The following is a 19,341-nucleotide window of genomic DNA, read 5'->3' on the forward strand; positions in this document are numbered from 1 at the left end:
TTGCGCACTGCCCAGCTCAGGCTGACTCTTGTGAACATGGCAGACGCTCCCTGCCATGTGATCAACTCCGGAAGTAAATTGTACATAACTTGACCTAGACACGTACAATTCAAACGGAGTTATTTCTAAATTTCTTTACATAATGAAACAAAATATGTAACCTATACACCAATAATTCACTGTGACTTTTTGGGTAGTCGTTGCTTTTTCAAATGGATATTAACTTGCTTTATTGGAAAAACGAGGGCAAGGTGAATATCCCATCCACCAACGTTTTAGATGAGCAATTAATAACATACTGTATGTAGTAAGCAACAGAATGCATATTTGGAATGATTGTTGATCTGAAGGGATAAAATGCATGTCATTTATTTTCCAGACATTCCTCAGTCGACTACGCCTCTGGTTTAATATTCTTGACCCAAGTTCCTTGCTCTGCTCTGATGTAAGTATCCAGGAAATGTGAATTATGAATTTTATTTTATTATGAATTATGAATTATTACATTTTTTGTAAACTCCACATGTGACACGATTGTGGAGAGAACTGTTAGCTGGATTTGAACTACTCTCCGTTCCATTACACATAAGCGTCATTGGACGAAGGCGTCTTTTGCTGTACAGATTTGGATGCATAAAGACCTTATCTTTCATATTAGCGATGTCGTTTTTCTAAAACAAAAAGTTGAATTGAAACACACTTTTTTTTTATAAGGTTAGGGTTCACACATGGCCGTATTTCGATGTTACAGGGCTTGTTTACATAATACAGGGAGGACCTGTGTTAATTAGCTATCTGTAGTGCTGAGCAATTAGTGCTTTGAGGTCGAAAAAAAAATGGTTTTCGGTTAATATTTTTTTTAAACATTAAGTGCATAATGTAGGTTGCATGCTATAACAACACAGAGTACAACAATTAATAAGACCCATGATGGTAGTGACTGTCCATTACTGCTTATCCATCTATCCACATGACTTTAATACAATATTTCAGTTGTGTATTTTACATTTTGTTTGATTCTTCAAAGTAAATAAGGCATACTTTTATGACGGCTGAATACCAACTATCAATCACTTAGATCATGTATTTTCAGATACCTCGCAAAGCAACGGCTGCTATCTATGTCACCTCGCGATCAAGGCATTCTTCTCTCTTCAGTAGCAGGTGTAAAAAGAGAAGGTGCAATATTTTTATAACCAAAGTTTCAACAGCCAAGCTGCCTTTTTCTTATTCGATGAGGTTTAACAGCGGTGACAGACAAAATGAGAAGAAAAAAAATCCAGAAAATCACATTGTAGGATTTTTAATGAATTTATTTGCAAATTATGGTGGAAAATACGTATTTGGTCACCTACAAACAAGCAAGATTTCTGTCTCTCACAAACCTGTAATTTCTTCTTTAAGAGGCTCCTCTGTCCTCCACTCGTTACCTGTATTAATGGCACCTATTTGAACTTGTTATCAGTATAAAAGACACCTGTCCACAACCTCAAACAGTCACACTCCAAACTCTACTATGGCCAACACCAAAGAGCTGTCAAAGGACACCAGAAACAAAATTGTAGACCTGCACCAGGCTGGGAAGACTGAATCTGCAATAGGTAAGCAGCTTGGTTTGAAGAAATCAACTGTGGGAGCAATTTTTAGGAAATGGAAGACATACAAGACCACTGACAATCTCCCTCGATCTGGGGCTCCACGCAAGATCTCACCCCGTGGGGTCAAAATGATCACAAGAACGGTGAGCAAAAATCCCAGAACCACACGGGGGGACCTAGTGAATGACCTGCAGAGAGCTGGGACCAAAGTAACAAAGCCTACCATCAGTAACACACTATGTCGCCAGGGACTCAAATCTTGCAGTGCCAGACGTGTCCCCCAGCTTAAGCCAGTACATGTCCAGGCCCGTCTGAAGTTTGCTAGAGAGCATTTGGATGATCCAGAAGAAGATTGGGAGAATGTCATATGGTCGGATGAAACCAAAATATAACTTTTTGGTAAACTCAACTCGTCGTGTTTGGAGGACAAAGAATGCTGAGTTTCATCCAAAGAACACCATACCTACTGTGAAGCATGGGGGTGGAAACATCATGCTTTGGGGCTGTTTTTCTGCTAAGGGACCAGGACGACTGATCCGTGTAAAGGAAAGAATGAATGGGGCCATGTATCGTGAGATTGAGTGAAAACCTCCTTCCATCAGCAAGGGCATTGAAGATGAAACATGGCTGGGTCTTTCAGCATGACAATGATCCCAAACACATCACCCGGGCGAAGGAGTGGCTTTTTGAGAAGCATTTCAAGGTCCTGGAGTGGCCTAGCCAGTCTCCAGATCTCAACCCCATAGAAAATCTTTGGAGGGAGTTGAATGTCCGTGTTGCCCAGCAACAGCCCCAAAACATGACTGCTCTAGAGGAGATCTGCATGGAGGAATGGGCCAAAATACCAGCAACAGTGTGTGGAAACCTTGTGGAGACTTACAGAAATTGTTTGACCTCTGTCATTGCCAATAAAGGGTATATAACAAAGTATTGAGAAACTTTTGTTATTGACCAAATACTTATTTTCCACCAATCTTCTGGATCATCCAAATTCTCTCTATCAAACTTCAGACGAGCCTGGACATGTACTGGCTTAAGCAGGGAGACACGTCTGGCACTGCAGGATTTTAGTCCCTGGCGGCGTAGTGTGTTACTGATGGTAGGCTTTGTTACTTTGGTCCCAGCTCTCTGCAGGTCATTCACTAGGTCCCCCCGTGTGGTTCTGGGATTTTTGCTCACCGTTCTTGTGATCATTTTGACCCCACAGGGTGAGATCTTGCGTGGAGCCCCAGATCGAGGGAGATTATCAGTGGACTTGTATGTCTTTAATTTCCTAATAATTGCTCCCACAGTGCTTACCTATTGCAGATTCAGTCTTCCCAGCCTGGTGCAGGTCTACAATTTTGTTTCTGGTGTCCTTTGACAGCTCTTTGGTCTTGGCCAACGTGAGTAAGACATTTAAGCGTGTTAACCCTTGCAAGGCTGCCGGCCCAGGTGGCATATCCTAGTCACGTCTTCAAAGCATACGCAGACCAGCTGGCTGGAGTGTTTAAGGACATATTCAATCAATCCCTATCGCAGTCTGCTGTCCTCACATGCTTCAAGATGTCTACCATTGTTCCTGTACCCAAGAAAGCAAAGGTAACTGAACTAAATGACTATCGCCACGTAGCGCTCACTTCTGTCGTCATGAAGGGCTTTGAGAGACTAATCAAGGAACATTTCACATCTACCTTACCTGACACCCTAGACACACTTTAATTTGCTTACCGCCCAATAGATCCACAGACGATGCATTTGCCATTGTACTGCACACTGCCTTATCCCATCTGGACAAGAGGAATACTTATGTAAAAATGCTGTTCATTGACTATAGCTCAGCATTCAACCCCATAGTACCCTCCAAGTTCATCATTAAGCTCGGGGCCCTGGGTCTGAACCCCGCCCTGTGCAACTGGATCCTGGACTTTCTGATGTGCCGCCCCCAGGTGGTGAAGGTAGGAAACCTCCACTTCGCTGATCCTCAACACGGGAACCTCACAAGGGTGTGTGCTCAGCCCCCTCCTGTACTCCCTCTTCACCCATGACTGCGTGGCCACACACTACCTCCAAGTCAATCAAGTTTGCAGATGATGCAACAGTAGTAGGCCTGATTACCAACAATGACGAGACAGCCTACAGGGAGGAGGTGAGGGCCCTGGGAGAGTGGTGCCAGGAATATAACCTCTCACTCAATGTCAACAAAACAAAGGAGCTGATCGTGGACTTCAGGAAACAGCAGAGGGTGCACCCCCCTATCCATATCGACGGGACCGCAGTGGAGAAGGTAGGAAGCTTCAAGTTCCTCGGTGTACACATCACTGACAAACTGAAATGATCCACCCACACAGACAGTCTGGTGAAGAAAGTGCAACAGCGCCTCTTCAACCTCAGGAGGCTGAAAAAATTTGCCTTGGCACCTAAAACCCTCACACACTTTTACAGATGCACAATTGAGAGCATCCTGTCAGGCTATATCACAGCCTAGTATGGCAACTGCAACGCCTGCAACCGCAAGGCTCTCCAGAGGGTGGTGCGGTCTGCCCAACGCATCACTGGGGGGGGCAAACTACCTGCTCTCCAGGACACCTACAGCACCCTATGTCACAGGAAGGCCAAAAAGATCAAGGGCAACAACCACCCAAGCCACTGCCTGTTCACTCCGCTATCATCCAGAAGGTGAGGTCAGTACAGGTGCATCAAAGCTGGGACCGAGAGACTGAAAAACAGCTTATCTCAAGGCCATCAGACTGTTAAATAGCCATCACTAGCACCTTAGAGTCAGCTGCCCCATATACATAGACTTGAAATCACTGGCCACTTTAATAGTGGAACACTAGTCGCTTTAATAATGTCTACATATTTTGCATTACTCATCTCATATGTGTGTATATACTGTATTTTAGTCTATGCCATTCCGACACTGCTCGTCTTTTATATTTTTGTATTTTATATATTCCTTTACTTTAGATTTGTGTATTGTTGTGAAATTAATAGATATTACTTGTTAGATATTACTGCACTGTTGGAGCTAGAAACACAAGCATTTTGCTACACCCGCAATAACATCTGCTAAATGTGAATGTGACCAATAAGATTTGATTTGAGATGGAGTATTTGGCTGTTTTGGCTTCCAGAGCCAATTCACCTTTAATTAGGGCTAGGCGTCCCGTCAACGGGGCAGTTGTAAATACTGCAGCGCCGTGTGTCACGATCGCAGATTTTAGAGAAACAACAAATGTTAATATAACTGCACTGTCCAATTTACAGGAACTATTACTGTGAAAAAATTGCATGCTATTGTCTGAGGAGAGCTCCTAACAACAAAACACTTTTTTCCCCCCACTGCAATAGGTTTGATAAATTCACCTCTGAAGGTGAAATGTGTACTTAAATCAGAACAAGATTTCAGAATGCATCATCCAAAGGGTCCCAGAGATAACACAAAGTGTCGTTTTATGAGAAAATCCTTTTTCATATCCTAAAAAGGTCCATATAGCATGCACGATCAATTTTGTATTTCCACTTGTTCAATTTGCATAGAAAGGAATCTGTGAATCTAACCCTAAACGTTGTTTCATCCAGTCAAATCACGTTTATTTTATTCCTCAGAGATCCTAGAACGTAACCAGACTTCACTATATCATTAGGGGTGTAGTATATCCTATATGACACCATATTTGACCGATGACACGGGCGGTCTTCACTTGATTGACTAACTTTGTCAAATAAGCACCAATCGGGGTCAAACAAAGCTAGCTAAATAGCCAATGAGCTGGGAAACCTCGTATCTGTCACAACATTTGGCTGCTAACCTTGTGCGACAGCAAGCCTTTTCCTTTTGTTAAAAAATTGCAAGAATATGGAGAGTTATGAAAACTGGGTGTTTTGCAAATGTTGAACTTACAATATGGCTCCTAATACGGGAAAAGCTAAATCAAAGTCCAAGTATACAGATTTTACAATATTCTTGTAGAAAAATTTAATTTAAATGTGTCCTTCACAATTTTCCCAAATGTACCTGGGTGACTTCATACTAAATGTCACGTAGCTTGCTCATACTTCAAGTTATCAGTCTGAAACATACACTGCTGCCCTCTTGTGGACACCATTGGAATTACAACCAGAGTAATGGCTAGATTTGGGACCTTTCTGTTGCATTTCAAAGATGGTGGTAGAAAGAAAATACAAAAAAAAAAGTTTATTCTTTGTATTTTCTTCTACCAGATCCATTGTTATATTCTCCTACATTCAATTCATATTTCTACGAACTTCAGTATTTCCTTTCAAATGCTACCAAGAATATGCTTATCCTTCAGGTCCTGAAAATTGAAAAAAAGGGGGCTATCCCTGAAGTTTTAAACAGAACATGTAAGGTCCTTGGACTATAAGGATTAACGTTAGGCTCCTTTAGTGCATTATTTGGCTAGACTTGAACTTGCAGGCGTTAAAACATTGACTGTCCCGCAAAGGTCCACTTTGCAAAAAGTCAACTTAACCTTGGCTCCCAATCCCGTGGCTCCATACGGAGGGTGTGAGATGCAATTGCGTAGCCTCTGGAGGCTTTGGGAGGCCAAATCGATCTCCGGACTGCATAGACGCACACCTCCCAAATTTTGTAACAACGGAGAGGGTTCCGTATAGCTCCGCATTTTCATGACTGGTTGATGGTAGGTGGGAGCAGGAGGTCCTGTATAAATAAACTCCCTTCCTTGACAACAGCTCTGCTCCAGGAAGCGCAAGAAGTATGAATGCTCTGACTTTTTCGGTGGCCGCATCGCAATCCTTGCTGTACAGCATTCTTTTGCTATGCGGCCTCCGTAGAAGTCAGAGAATTCCTGCTTCTTGCACTTTGCAGAGCAGAGCTGTTGTAAAGGAAGTGAGTTTGTTTATACAGGACCTCCCGTCCCCACCTACCATCAACCAACCATATCAATGCAGAGGTATACGGAGCCCTCCACATCGTTACAAAATTTGGGAGGCACACAGCGATGCGGTACAGAGTTTGATTTGGCCTCTGGAGGCTCTGCAATTGTGTTAACCCTCCTTATGGAGCCTCCGGAATGCATTGCCAGAGCAAGCATAAATTGTATTTAAGGCTGTAGAGTAGACCAGTGGTTTTCAACCGGTGTGCTGCGGCACACTGCTGTGCCTTGAGGAACTATCAGGTGTGCTGCGAAACCTTTCCTAATCTTGATAATTTTTTTGAACACTCACTTACAAATGTGACCAGTGGCATGAATGTGGGTTTTTGACTCAGATAATTCATTGAAAGGCACACATGGTTACATCTGCATCTTTGTTTCAAGTCCAGTGCGCAGGAGCTGTTACAGTTGTATCATTTGAGGGGCGCACATCACAAGCAAAATTATTTGTATAATTTTACTTTGCCTGTGAGAACCATTAGCGAAGGTCTGCGGCTTTGCAGTAACGAACCTGGTCTCGGAGCATTTCGTATTATTATGTATATAAATCCAGGACATTATATTTAGTATGGTGTGTTACATTTGGTATGGTTACATAAGATGGATGGTTACTAAAGGCAAAAATTAAAGGGGTATAACGCGAACGTCTAGCATCTCAAAGGTTGCAAGTTCAAATCTCATCACAGAACATTTTAGCTAATTACTAACTTTTCAACTACTTAGCATGTTAGATAACCTTAATCCTTTTAGCTAGCCGTTTCCCTAATCTTAACCCTTTAACCTAACTCTTAAACTTAACCCTAACTCTTAACCCCTAGCCTAGCTAACTTTAGCAACCTATCTAGAATTCGTAACATATCATACTTTTTGCAAATTCATTACATATAAATGAATTATCATTTGTAACAATTCATACATACCACACGGAATGTAACATAAATGGAGTGTCTCAGATTCATTTACAGAATAATACAAAATGCTTTGAGACCAGGTTGCAGTACCACAGTGTCTTACTAACAAACAGAGCATGGCGTTGTCTGTGGTTGCACATTTACAATGCAGAAACCGCTCGTTGCTAGACCTTTCCGTTCAAAAGTGAGACCTATTTTACCGAAGTTTAAAGGGGTACACACAAATTAACCATGAGTAAAGGAACTATGAAAATAGTTTAAATAAACTATATTTAATCTATGAAAAATGTTTGTCACCGAAAATGTATGGATCAGAAAAGTTTTTATCACATCAAGTTGTGCCACGGTTAAAAGAAGGTTGAAAACCACTAGAGTAGACTGTGAACAGTTCACTCACACAGGAGGCCCCACTGAGTCACATTTGCGGCTATGTCACAGATCTCTTTTGCTATGTGTTCTTGCTGCACAGAGAATTTCAAGCACCATGAATTGTAGCTCACAAAAGTGAAAAATGTATATTAAAATTAGGTTTTTCTTTTTCTCAGGCTGAAATAGAAAATGCCCACTCACTCATTGGAAGTGTGGAGAGAATGGTGCAAGATGAAAAGGTAGGCTAAAATTGCTCACAAGGTAAGTTTTTCTATCATCATGGCAAATGTTTTCATTTGACACATTTTAAATCAAGTTCTGTTTCCTCTAGGCTGGAGATGCAGCATGGGTACTTTCACTTGTAAGTGAGATACTACAACCAGCTAAGTCTACAACCTGTACTAAATCTGGCTTGTACAGAAACAAACTGTCTGGTATCATCAGAGCGAATTGAAAAATTATAACATTATACACTACCGTTCAAAGGTTAGGGGTCACATTTGAAATGTCCTTGATTTTGAAAGAACCTTTTTTTGTCCATTTTAAAATAACATCAAATTGATCAGACACACAGTGTAGACATTGTTGTAAATGACTATTGTAGCTGGAAACTGCTGATTTAAAAATAAATAATAATAATAATACTGGAATATCTACATTGGTTGACAGAGGCCCATTATCAGCAACCATCACTCCTGTGTTCCAATGGCACGTTGTGTTAGCTAATCCAAGTTTATTATTTTAAAAGGATAATTGATTATTAGAAAACACTTTTGCAATTATGTTAGCACAGCTGAAAACTGATTAAAGAAGCAATAAAACTGTCCGCCTTTAGACAATTTGAGTTTCTGGAGCATCAGCGTTTGTGGGTTCAATTACGGGCTCAAAGTGGCCAGAAACAAATAATTTTCTTATGAAACTCATCAGTCTATGCTTGTTCTGAGAAATGAAGGCCATTCCATGCGCAAAATCTCCAAGAAACTGAAGATATCGTACAACGCTGTGTACTACTCCCTTCACAGAACAGCGCAAACTGTTTCTAACCAGAATAGAAAGAGTGGGAGGCCCCGGGGCTCAACTGAGCAAGAGGACAAGTACATTAGTGTCTAGTTTGAGAAACAGACGCCTCACAAGTCCTCAACTGGCAACTTCATTAAATAGTACCCGCAAAACACCAGTCTCAACGTCCACAGTGAAGATCCGATTCCGGGATGCTGGCTTTCTAGGCAGAGGTCCTCTGTCCAGTGTCTGTTCTTCTGCCCATCTTAATCTTTTATTTTTATTGGCCAGTCTGAGATATGCTTTATCTTTGCAACTCTGCCTAGAAGGCCACTCTTTCTGGCTATTTTGAGCCTGTAATCGAACCCACAAATGCTGATGCTCCAGATACTAAAATTGTCTAAAGGCCAGTTGTATTGCTTCTTTAATCAGTTTTCAGCTATGCTAACATAATTGTAGAAGGGTTTTCTAATGATCAATTAGCCTTTTAAAATGATAAACTTGGATTAGATAACACAACATGCCATTGGAACACAGGAGTGTTGGTTGCTGATAATGGGCCTCTGTACGGAATATGTAGATATTCCATTAAAAATCTGCTGTTTCCAGCTACAATAGTCATTTACAACATTAACAATGTCTACACTGTATTTCTGATCAATTTGATGTTATTTTAATGGACAAAAAATTTGCTTTTCAAACGAGGACATTTCTACGTGACCCCAAACTTTTGAACGGTAGTGTACATTATGGCTTGATTATGGAATTTATTTTGATATCTTCCAAAGTTTTGATATCTCTGTTTCTGCAGTCTTCTGTTCATGCTGGTACTGGTGCTATACTTCCAGCTGTTTTCCGTCCTCAAGGTACTGTCTAATTAATCAAGTGAAATGTCTGATCGTAGCCTAGTTCTTTTCTCTGTGCTTTGTTACATTAGTCAAGCCAGTCTTAGAAATCCCAGACTAGGGCAACAAACATGGGTAACATTGTGGGAGGCAGCCCGTCTGTCTAGAGCAGGGTCTCCAGCCCGGTTCCTGGAGAGCTACTCTCTTGTAGGTTTTTTCTCCAACCCCAGTTGGAACTAATCTGGTTCATCTTATCCACCAGCTAATTATTAGTATCAGCTGTTCTAGATTAGGGTTGGAGTGAACCTACAGGATGGTACTTCTCCAGGAACAGGGTTGGAGAGCCCTGGTCGAGAGACTAGCTTTTTACAGAAAATAAGGGCAACAAAATCATGATATCTTTTAACAGCATTTTTCATTGAATTTATTTTTTAGCATTTTTACCAATATCAGCCCCTTTGGTAAGTGTTTTACATTTTATTTCATGATGTATCACTTTTTACTCTAAATTGTTAGTACAAAAATGTTCATCACCCTAAAACTCCCATAGCAATCGCAGCTGGTGTATTTCAATTTCATGGTTATTTCAAATTAATTGATATCTCATATTCACCACACTGTAGTGGTTGATTAACATACTTTTCATTTTCCTTCAGGTTGTTGCCAGCTTTTTGCCACACAGTGGAGTCAAACCGGCTCTATTCTGGCAGGTAAGGGACTTGTAGATGACCACATCAACTGATATAATCATAACCAAGTACCAGTGGAGGCACCTCAGAGGAGGAAGGGGAGGACCATCCTGTTCACTGAAATAATTTATTGAAACACTGTTTTGCAATGAAATTCTACAGTTGACTTAACAGCACTCTGGGTATATTGACTTCAAAACAAAACCTAGGAGGCTTATGGTTCTTAACCCCTTTCATAGACTTACACAGTAATTATGACAAGTTCGGGAGGACGTCCTCCAATCTATCAGTGCTCTTGCAGCATGAACTGACATTTTGTCCACAATCAAAGGAACAGAGAATAAATGTAGTACTGAAAGCTACAGCTACAGCTAGCTGGCACTGTAGTGCATAAAATGTGGTGAGTAGTTGACTCAAAGAGAGAAAGACAATAGTTGAACATCTGCAAGATTTAAGACTTCTTGCTTGGCATCTAAAATTATTGTACAGAATTCTTGCCACCAACAAAATGTTGAATATTTGGGGCGTACAATCATCGCAGCGCTGCAGATTTTGCTGTGAGGATACAGAATCAATAGACCATTTGTTTTGGTATTGCCCTCGGATAGCCTGTTTCTGGTTTCAGGTTCAGGAATGGTTGATTGATCTAAAATTGACCCTAGAAATATTACTGTTGGGAAATTTGGAGAGACCAGGTCAGTCTTAGTAAAAGTATTTATACACATACACACACTCTCATTCTCGGATGGTTGAGCGGCAGCTCTTGGGGAACTGTGGGGAGTGGTCTTAGAGGGCTGGTGGCCTGGCGGTCGGAAACTTGTGGCGGTGGCTGATGGGTCGCTGGTTCGGGTCCCCGTTTTTTTTAACCTTGTGGGAGATCTGTCGACGTGCCCTTGACCAGGATGTTGACCTTGGTTGCATCTGTGGGTCGCTCTGGATGGGAGTCTGTTAGATGACTGCTGATTCTTTTGAAAAACGTTTCTTAAGTGGAAGCAAACGGAGCAAAATGGAATTTGTCTGATAGAAACTGGTTTGCAACTGTTGGACTAATGATTACACCCTAGATCAGCTAGATGCAGGCAAGAGTGTGCAAGGCAGTTTTGAATGTGTCACTGTCTGTCACCTTGATTATTCAAATGTTTCTCTCAACCTGTGCACCTACGTTGTAAACTTTCATTCATAGGCTAGGTTGTTGCAAGCTCATGATAGGTATGAGTAGTAGCCTAAGCCTATCAACGATATGTTGAACTGGGTAAATGGAATATGATTGACAGTCATTCAATATGCTGTAATAGAAAAAGGCCATGCTCATAAAAATGTTTGTCCTCCCTCATCTTAAACATCACTGACCGCCACTGCCTGGTACTCTATATTGTTCACTAAGAAAAATATTTCTGTAGTTTTTGCTTCAGAGTTACAGCGCTGGATTCAATCATGCAAACAGAAACGCATCTTCTGACAAGGTAAATAGTAAAGAAAATACCTTATTTTCGCCCAATTATGTCATCCCACACTGTGCTCTGTTATCTACTTTTTCTTTTTATATGCGTATCATGTCTTTTCTCCATCAGGGCATTAAGACCTCTTTGAAGCAGGGTCTGTTGATTGTCGGATCAGTTGCATATGCAACATGTGCAGGGGTGAGTATCACTACTGGGGAAAAATGTTATGTATCTGGTTAATGACATACTTGTAGATTGGGGCGGCAGGTAGCCTAGTGGCTAGACCAGTAACCGAAAGGTCAGATCGAATACCCGAGTTGACAAGGTGAAAATCTGTCATTCTTCCCCTGAACAAGGCAGTTAACCCACTGTTCCTAGGCTGTCATTGTAAATAATAATTTGTTCTTAACTGACTTGCCTAGTTAAATTTTAAAAAGATGATGGCTTTGATCATCAAGATGACACCAGGTTTGACTTTACCTGTGTTTCAGGCAATTCCTCAAATAGTCATACAGCGACTTAGCATGAGCAGCCCAGCTGTCCAGATGTTTTTTAGGTCCGTATTACCAATACCCCTCTCAGGTAAGTGCTAAGGATTTGAAAAACAATTTCTCACTTGAAAAGTGCACTGAAAGTAAGTGATCTGAGTGCACCTTAGCCACGCTCAAGGTCCTAAACGATATCATAACCGCCATCGATACGAGACAATACTGTGCAGCCGTATTCATCGACCTGGCCAAGCTTTTCGACTCTGTCAATCACCACATTCTTATCGGCAGACTCAACAGCCTTTGTTTCTCAATGGTTTCTCAAATGACTGCCTCGCCTGTTTCACCAACTACTTCTCAGGCAGAGTTCAGTGGGTCAAATCGGAGGGCCTGTTGTCTGGACCTCTGGCAGTCTCTATGGGGGTGCCACAGGGTTCAATTTTCGGGCTGACTCTCTTCTCTATATACATCAATGATGTCGCTCTTGCTGCTGGTGATTCTCTGATCCACCTCTACGCAGACGACACCATTCTGTATACTTCTGACCCTTCTTTGGACACTGTGTTAACTAACCTCCAGACGAGCTTCAATGCCATACAACTCTCCTTCCGTGGCATCCAACTGCTCTTAAATGCAAGTTAAACTAAATGCATGCTCTTCAACCGATCGCTGCCGCACCTGCCCCACCCCGTCCAGCATCACTACTCTGGACGGTTCTGTCTTAGAATTTGTGGACAACTACAAATACCTAGGTGTCTGGTCAGATTGTGAACTCTCCTTCCATACACACATCTCCAATCCAAAATTCAATCTAGAATCGGCTTCCTATTTCGCAACAAAGCATCCTTCACTCATAAAACTGACCATCCTACCGATCCTTGACTTTGGCGATGTCATTTACAAAAATAGCCTCCAACACTCTACTCATCAAATTGGATGCAGTCTAGCACAGTGCCATCCGTTTGGTCACCAAAGCCCCATATACTACCCACCACTGCGACCTGTATGCTCTCGTTGGCTTGCCTTCGCTTCATGTTCGTCGCCAAACCCACTGGCTCCGGGTCATCTACAAGTCTTTGCTAGGTAAAGCCCCGCCTTATCTCAGCTCACTGGTCACCATAGCAGCACCCACCTGTAGCACGTGCCCCAGCAGGTATATTTCACTGGTCACCCCCAAAGCCTATTCCTCCTTTTGGCTGCCTTTCCTTCCAGTTCTCTGCTGCCAACGACTGGAACGAATTGCAAAAAACACTGAAGCTGGAGACCCATATCTCCCTCTAAATTTAAGCACCAGCTGTCAGAGCAGCTCACAGATCACTGCCCCTGTACACAGCTCATCCAACTACCTCATCCCCATTATGTTATTTATTTCTTTGCTCCTATGCACCCCAGTATCTCTACTTGCACATTCATCTTCTGCACATCTATCACTCCTGTGTTTAATTGCTAAACTGTCATTATTTTGCCACTATGGCCTATTTATTCCCTTACCTCATTTGCACACACTGTATATAAACTTTTCTATTGTTATTGACTGTATGTTTGTTTATTCCATGTGTGACACTGCTTTGCTTTATCTTGACCAGGTCAGTTGTAAATGAGAACTTGTTCTCAACTGGCCTACTTGGTTAAATAAAGGTGACATTTAAAAAAATCTGGGACATCAGGTTACCATTACAAAGAATGATCACAATCCCAATTTTAGATGAACGTTGTTACCATTTCTATCCGGAATCAGTGCCCCAGTGTATCTCTGATTGTGTCTTATGAACAAAGTCCTTGTTGATAGATTTATTGATCAAAGGGTGTTTGTTTCTGAAGCCCTTAACCACATTCATGGATAGGGTGGTGTTCCTTTTCTCAGTTCTGTGCTTTATCCCATAGCCTCCCTGGCCTATTTCAATGTGGTCATTGTCAGAAGTGAGGAGTCTGAGAATGGAATCCAGGTGTTTGATTCCAATGGGAATTCTGTTGGAATCTCTCAGGCAGCTGGAGCAAAGGTGAGCGGGACAACGTTTGAAGTAAAATAAAAAGGCATCAGCAGGCTTTTTTTAAATATAATGATCGCTGCCATTTGTTAATGATCGCTGCCATGTTTCCTGGTTAGGCTGTGAGGGAGACTGCTCTCTCCAGGGCTGCTCTGTTAGGCACTACAGCTGCTGTTCCTAATCTTCTTATTTTCCTCTTGCAAAAGTAAGTCACTCGTCTTGTGCTGGGGCTACATTTCCCACTATGACCTGTTCAAGTCTTTGAGTATATAAGGTTAGCTAATCTGTTTTATAAATAGTTGGTGACACACCTTTGCTAATATTGCCTATGATATGACTAATACAATATGTGCTTTAATCCAGCAAACATTTAGCTTGAAATCAGAAAAATTATGAAGATTTCTTTACCTAAAGCTATGAACAAATTGACCCCATCTTTTTTCTGTCATTTCAGGGCAAGGTTTCTGCAAAGGAGCCCCCTGCTGGTGGCTCCTATACGTCACATCAGCACTGCGATCGTCCTGGGCCTGATGATCCCAGTGTCCTTCAGTCTCTATCCACAGCTTGGAACGGTAGGACTTAAGATACAGTATTAATGTATTTACTGTGCGCTTTCCAAAACCCAAACATACTGCAACTCAACATTTTATTCTCCCTGCTTTACAGATCAAAAAGGAAAAGCTGGAAAAAGAATTAGAGACTGCAGCGGTAAGTGGTGAACTATTCTACCACAGGGGCCTCTGAGGCACCAACAAACAAGCTCTGCAGACTGCAGTGTGGGAGCAGGAGGACCAAGTCCGTGTGACCTCACTGACTGGGCAGCACGAGAAGTAACCTTTACGGCCACGGGATGCAGTGTTGCTTCATACACTAGGATGATGAATTCAGTCATAATTAATTACAAATTGATAAAGGACAGAGTCCATGTTTCGATTCAGTTGAATTTAATAGCTGCAACTTGTAAGTGGATGTAAATTAACAATGCACTGCAAATTAATTGTAATCATGAGTTTGTAACAATGCCCTTCCTCGTACAGCTGTTCACGTTTCAAGTTTAGTGATTTGGTTTACAAGTTTGATCTTACAAAAGCAAATCATATTACTCCATTATTTTAGTTAAATTGACGTGTGGATTTTCTTGACAGCACAGATACTTAGATGTATATTTTTAGAACAAATAGGATATTCCAGAAATTTCAAATAGATTAGTTGAGTTTCCTAAAACCTAGATGAGGACATGCGTAGTGCACGCAACGTTAGTGTCTCATTGAATCTATTCAGGCACAAAGACGAGCCTTTGAGAACAAGGGTAGAATTGCCCAAGAAGTGAAACAATAAATTACATTGTTTTCAAAATATCAATAACAATGTCATATTACAGTAACAAATAGGTATGCAACATCATTTGACATAATGGTCATATACAAAACCAAAGAAATTGCTCCAGTAACTAACAATAGCTGACAGCTTTCCAGGGAGGACACATATCCGTTATGCCTCCACCCTTGGTAATCGGTCTCCTGCTTATCAAACTGAGGACACAAGGTTAGAAAAATGCTATCTGTTCTCCCTCTCATCTGAGCAACACCCAAACATGATTCCTTATATTGCATTACCCAAAGATATTAGTTTCATTTTGGCACTTTATTCATTAATAAGAATCGACAACACATTGTTAAGATAAATGATTTTAAAATGACAAACGACATATTTCTCATTTGCCATGCATCTCTTATTTTAATTCTGAAATTTAAGAGGATAAATAATGGTTCTTGAGACCTTAAATGATTCTATTAAGTCTTAAAATAAACTATTCTATTCCTGAACTATGTAATGCTATGGCTACGTGATTTATTAGACCGTTTAAGACACAGCAGTGTTTATATTCCCAGCCAATACATTCTGCACCTGGGGAACAAGACAACCATGTTCTCACTTGTTCATATAACAGTAAGACAAAGTAACTACAACCAAACACGTACCTCGTCAGTGTTCAATGGATTAGTTCTATTTCACATATTGCCCATAGCACCAATATTTTAGGTATGTTATTGTATTATTGTCAAGACAATACTTTACAATAAAGAAAATGTTTATCAATTTTTTTTTTCTGTCACAGATAATGACAAGTAGACTTTTAGTATTGTTAAGAGTCAGGAATGCAATAGTGTGTGATACATAACACCTGAGTGTTTCCCATTCACCTTAACCATTAAAATGCCACTGTGGTTTCAACTTCCTCAATATGTGGACAAAATGTATGAAACTTGGCCACTCATCAAACAAACTAACTGTATTTGATGAAATTGACATCAAACAGCTAAAAACAGCTATTTTGGCTACTTGCATTTGCATTTTGGCTACTTGTTGTCCCCCAAACCAAATCAAAACTTTGAATGCAAGTGCACGGTTCTTTCTTACTGCAACATAGTGCATTTGGAAAGTATTCAGACCCCTTGACTTTTTCCATGTTTTATGTTACAGCCTTATTCTAAAATTGTTAAATGTTCCTCAGTCTACACACAATACCCCATAAAGACAAAGCCAAAACATATATTTTTTAATGTTTGCAAATGTATATGTAATTAAAAAGCAGAAATACCTTGTGTAAATAAGTTTTCAGACCCTTTGCTATGAGACTCGGCATTGAGCTCAAGTGCATCCTGTTGTTTCCATTGATCATCCTTGTGATGTTTCTACAAATTGATTGGAGTCCATCTGTGGTAAATTCAATTGATTGGACATGATTTGGTAAGGCACACACCTGTCTATAAGGTACCACATTTGACAGTGCATGTCAGAGGATAAACCAAGGCATGAGGTCAAAAGAATTGTCCATAGAGCCCCCGAGACAGAATTTTGTTGAGGCACAGATCTGGGGGAAGGGTACCAAAGAATGTCTGCAGAATTGAAGGTCCCCAAGATCACAGTGGCCTCAATCATTCTTAAAGGGAAGACGTTTGGAACCATCAAGACTCTTCCTAGTGCTGTCCGCCCGGCCAAACTGAGCAATCAGGGGAGAAGGGCATTGGTCAGGGAGATGACCAAGAACCCGATGATCACTCAGGGAGCTCCAAAGTTCCTCTGTGGAGATGGGAGAACCTTCCAGAAGGACCACAAGCTCTTCAGCACTCCACCAATCAGGCCTTTATGGTAGAGTCGCCAGATGGAAGCCACCTGAGTAAAAGGCACCTACAGTCTCTCAGGCCATGAAAAACAAGATTCTCTGGTCTGATGAAACCAAAATTGAACTCTTTCGCCTGAATTCAAAGAGTCGCGTCTGGCGGAAACCTGGTACCATCCCTACGGTGAAGCGTGGTGGCAGCATCATGCTGTGGCGATGTTTTTCTGAGTCAGGGACAGTGAGACAAGTCAGGATCAAGGGAAAGATGAACGGAGCAAAGTACAGAGATCCTTGATGAAAACCTGATCAAGAGCGCGCAGGACCTCAGACTAGGGTGAAAGTTCACCTTTCAACAGGACAATTACCAAAAGGACACAGCCAAGCCAATGCAGAAGTGGCTTTGGGACAAGTCTCTGAATTTCCTGGAGTGCCCCAGTCAGAGCCCGGTCTTGAACCCGATTGAACATCTCTGGAGAGACCTGAAAATATCTGTGCAGTGACACTCCCCATCCAACCTGACAGAGCTTGAGAGTATCTGCAGAGAAGAATGGGAGAAACTCCCCAAATACAGGTGCCAAGCTTGTAGCGTCATACCCAAGAAGATGCGAGGCTGTAATCGCTGCTAAAGTACTGAGTAAAGGGTCAGAATACTTATGTAAATGTGATATCAGGTTGTTTTTTTTATACATAAACTATTTGATACATTTTAGAATAAGGCTGTAATGTAACAAAATGTGGAAAAAGTCAAGGAGTCTGAATCCTTTCCGAACGCACTGTATGTATAATTACATAGATGAATACCCATGCTAATATTCAGAGTGACCTCACACCAGATGATGTAGGAGGTCAAGGGTCATATCTTGAGAAGCTGCTCAGCAGCTGCCAAGTGGAACAAGAAGTTTTCGGTAGCAGGCGGGAAGTGACGCTGCTTTAAGGTCTCCAGGGTGATTTTAGAGTCCTCACAGTCCTCAGCTAAGGACGCCAGGTTAGCAAGGATCTCCCTCGTCTTTATGGAAATGTCCTGGAAACAGGTTGAATTTCAGTCATTATAGCAAACAGACAGCTTTTTTTTTAAATATATAGATTGTGCTAAATACCTGAATACTTATGTATTACATTTCTATAACACTTCATTACATGTATAATCTCAAATTGTATAAAACACTAAGTCTTTGAATAGACATCCCAAACATTCTCTCTGAGCACAGATGGACAAATGGAAAGGATGTCATGTATGCTTTCAACTCACCTTGATAACCTGCCCATCTGTTCTATCAGCATCCTCTGCAGACTGGACAATGACGAGGCCAATGTCTTTGTGCAACTTTCCCATAGCCATGGCCTCTGGTAGTGTGGTAGAGACGTTATAGTGTTTAAGAAATGGTGGATGCTTGCATTGAAATAATGAGAATAATGAGGTAAAACTCAGTTTAAAAAAAAAATGTAAACATCATTCTTCACTTTGTCTTCTACACTCATAGGAAGAATATACTAATTGTGACACCCACCTTTGGCACTCTGGGATACGGTAATCTCAGTATCTGGGAGGTTTACATACACATCAAACAAGTCCGGTCTGTTGCTCACTTGTGGGTCAACAAATCCTGCCACATATCCTGCAGAGACAGTGAGCATATGGGTGAATGCAGATGGTGGGTACTAAAACTGAACACTGGGTTGAAAATCTCCAAGGAACATATTTCTTTATGAACAACATGCATGTCAATTAATTAAATGCAAGTCAATTATTGCATGAGTCTTCCTGTGTCTGTCAGTGAAGAACTGACTGTTGGGACACAATGGGTATCCGTTCAATATCTGGGTTGTGTTCATTAGGACATGCAAAGGAAAACATTTTAAAATGTTTTGCAACAGAAAATGAACATGTCCAGGAAGTCCCTCCCTTAGTCCATTTTCTTCTCTTTGGTGTTTAATGTACACACCCAAGTCTGAATCAGTTTGTTGTAATGTGGATCTAATGATC

At 41.2% G+C, this 19,341-nt stretch overlaps 2 protein-coding genes across 4 annotated transcripts in view; one reads left to right on the top strand and one right to left on the bottom strand.

Annotated features, from left to right (window-relative positions):
• On the top strand, positions 1-16,700 carry sfxn4 (sideroflexin 4). Its single transcript, XM_020494968.1, has 14 exons — positions 1-251; positions 380-445; positions 7,959-8,021; positions 8,114-8,143; positions 9,593-9,647; positions 10,062-10,087; positions 10,283-10,336; positions 11,716-11,778; positions 11,887-11,955; positions 12,249-12,339; positions 14,130-14,245; positions 14,353-14,438; positions 14,688-14,805; positions 14,900-16,700. Exons 1-14 carry the CDS (start codon positions 213-215, stop codon positions 14,975-14,977), a joined length of 954 nt encoding a protein of 317 aa, XP_020350557.1. The 5' UTR covers positions 1-212; the 3' UTR covers positions 14,978-16,700.
• The window catches only part of dennd10 (DENN domain containing 10), a 19,559-nt gene continuing 15,378 nt past the window's right edge, over positions 15,161-19,341 (bottom strand). For all 3 annotated transcript variants that reach the window (XM_020494964.2, XM_020494961.2, XM_031835859.1), the window contains 3 exons: positions 18,866-18,973; positions 18,607-18,701; positions 15,161-18,378 (listed from right to left, as the gene is read on the bottom strand). In XM_020494964.2, the coding sequence (XP_020350553.1) occupies positions 18,211-18,378; positions 18,607-18,701; positions 18,866-18,973 (371 nt within the window). In that variant the 3' untranslated portion in view covers positions 15,161-18,210. The remainder of the gene's footprint in view (positions 18,379-18,606; positions 18,702-18,865; positions 18,974-19,341) is intronic.

This window comes from Oncorhynchus kisutch, linkage group LG11 (genome assembly GCF_002021735.2).
Source record: "Oncorhynchus kisutch isolate 150728-3 linkage group LG11, Okis_V2, whole genome shotgun sequence".
Lineage (NCBI taxonomy): Eukaryota > Metazoa > Chordata > Actinopteri > Salmoniformes > Salmonidae > Oncorhynchus > Oncorhynchus kisutch.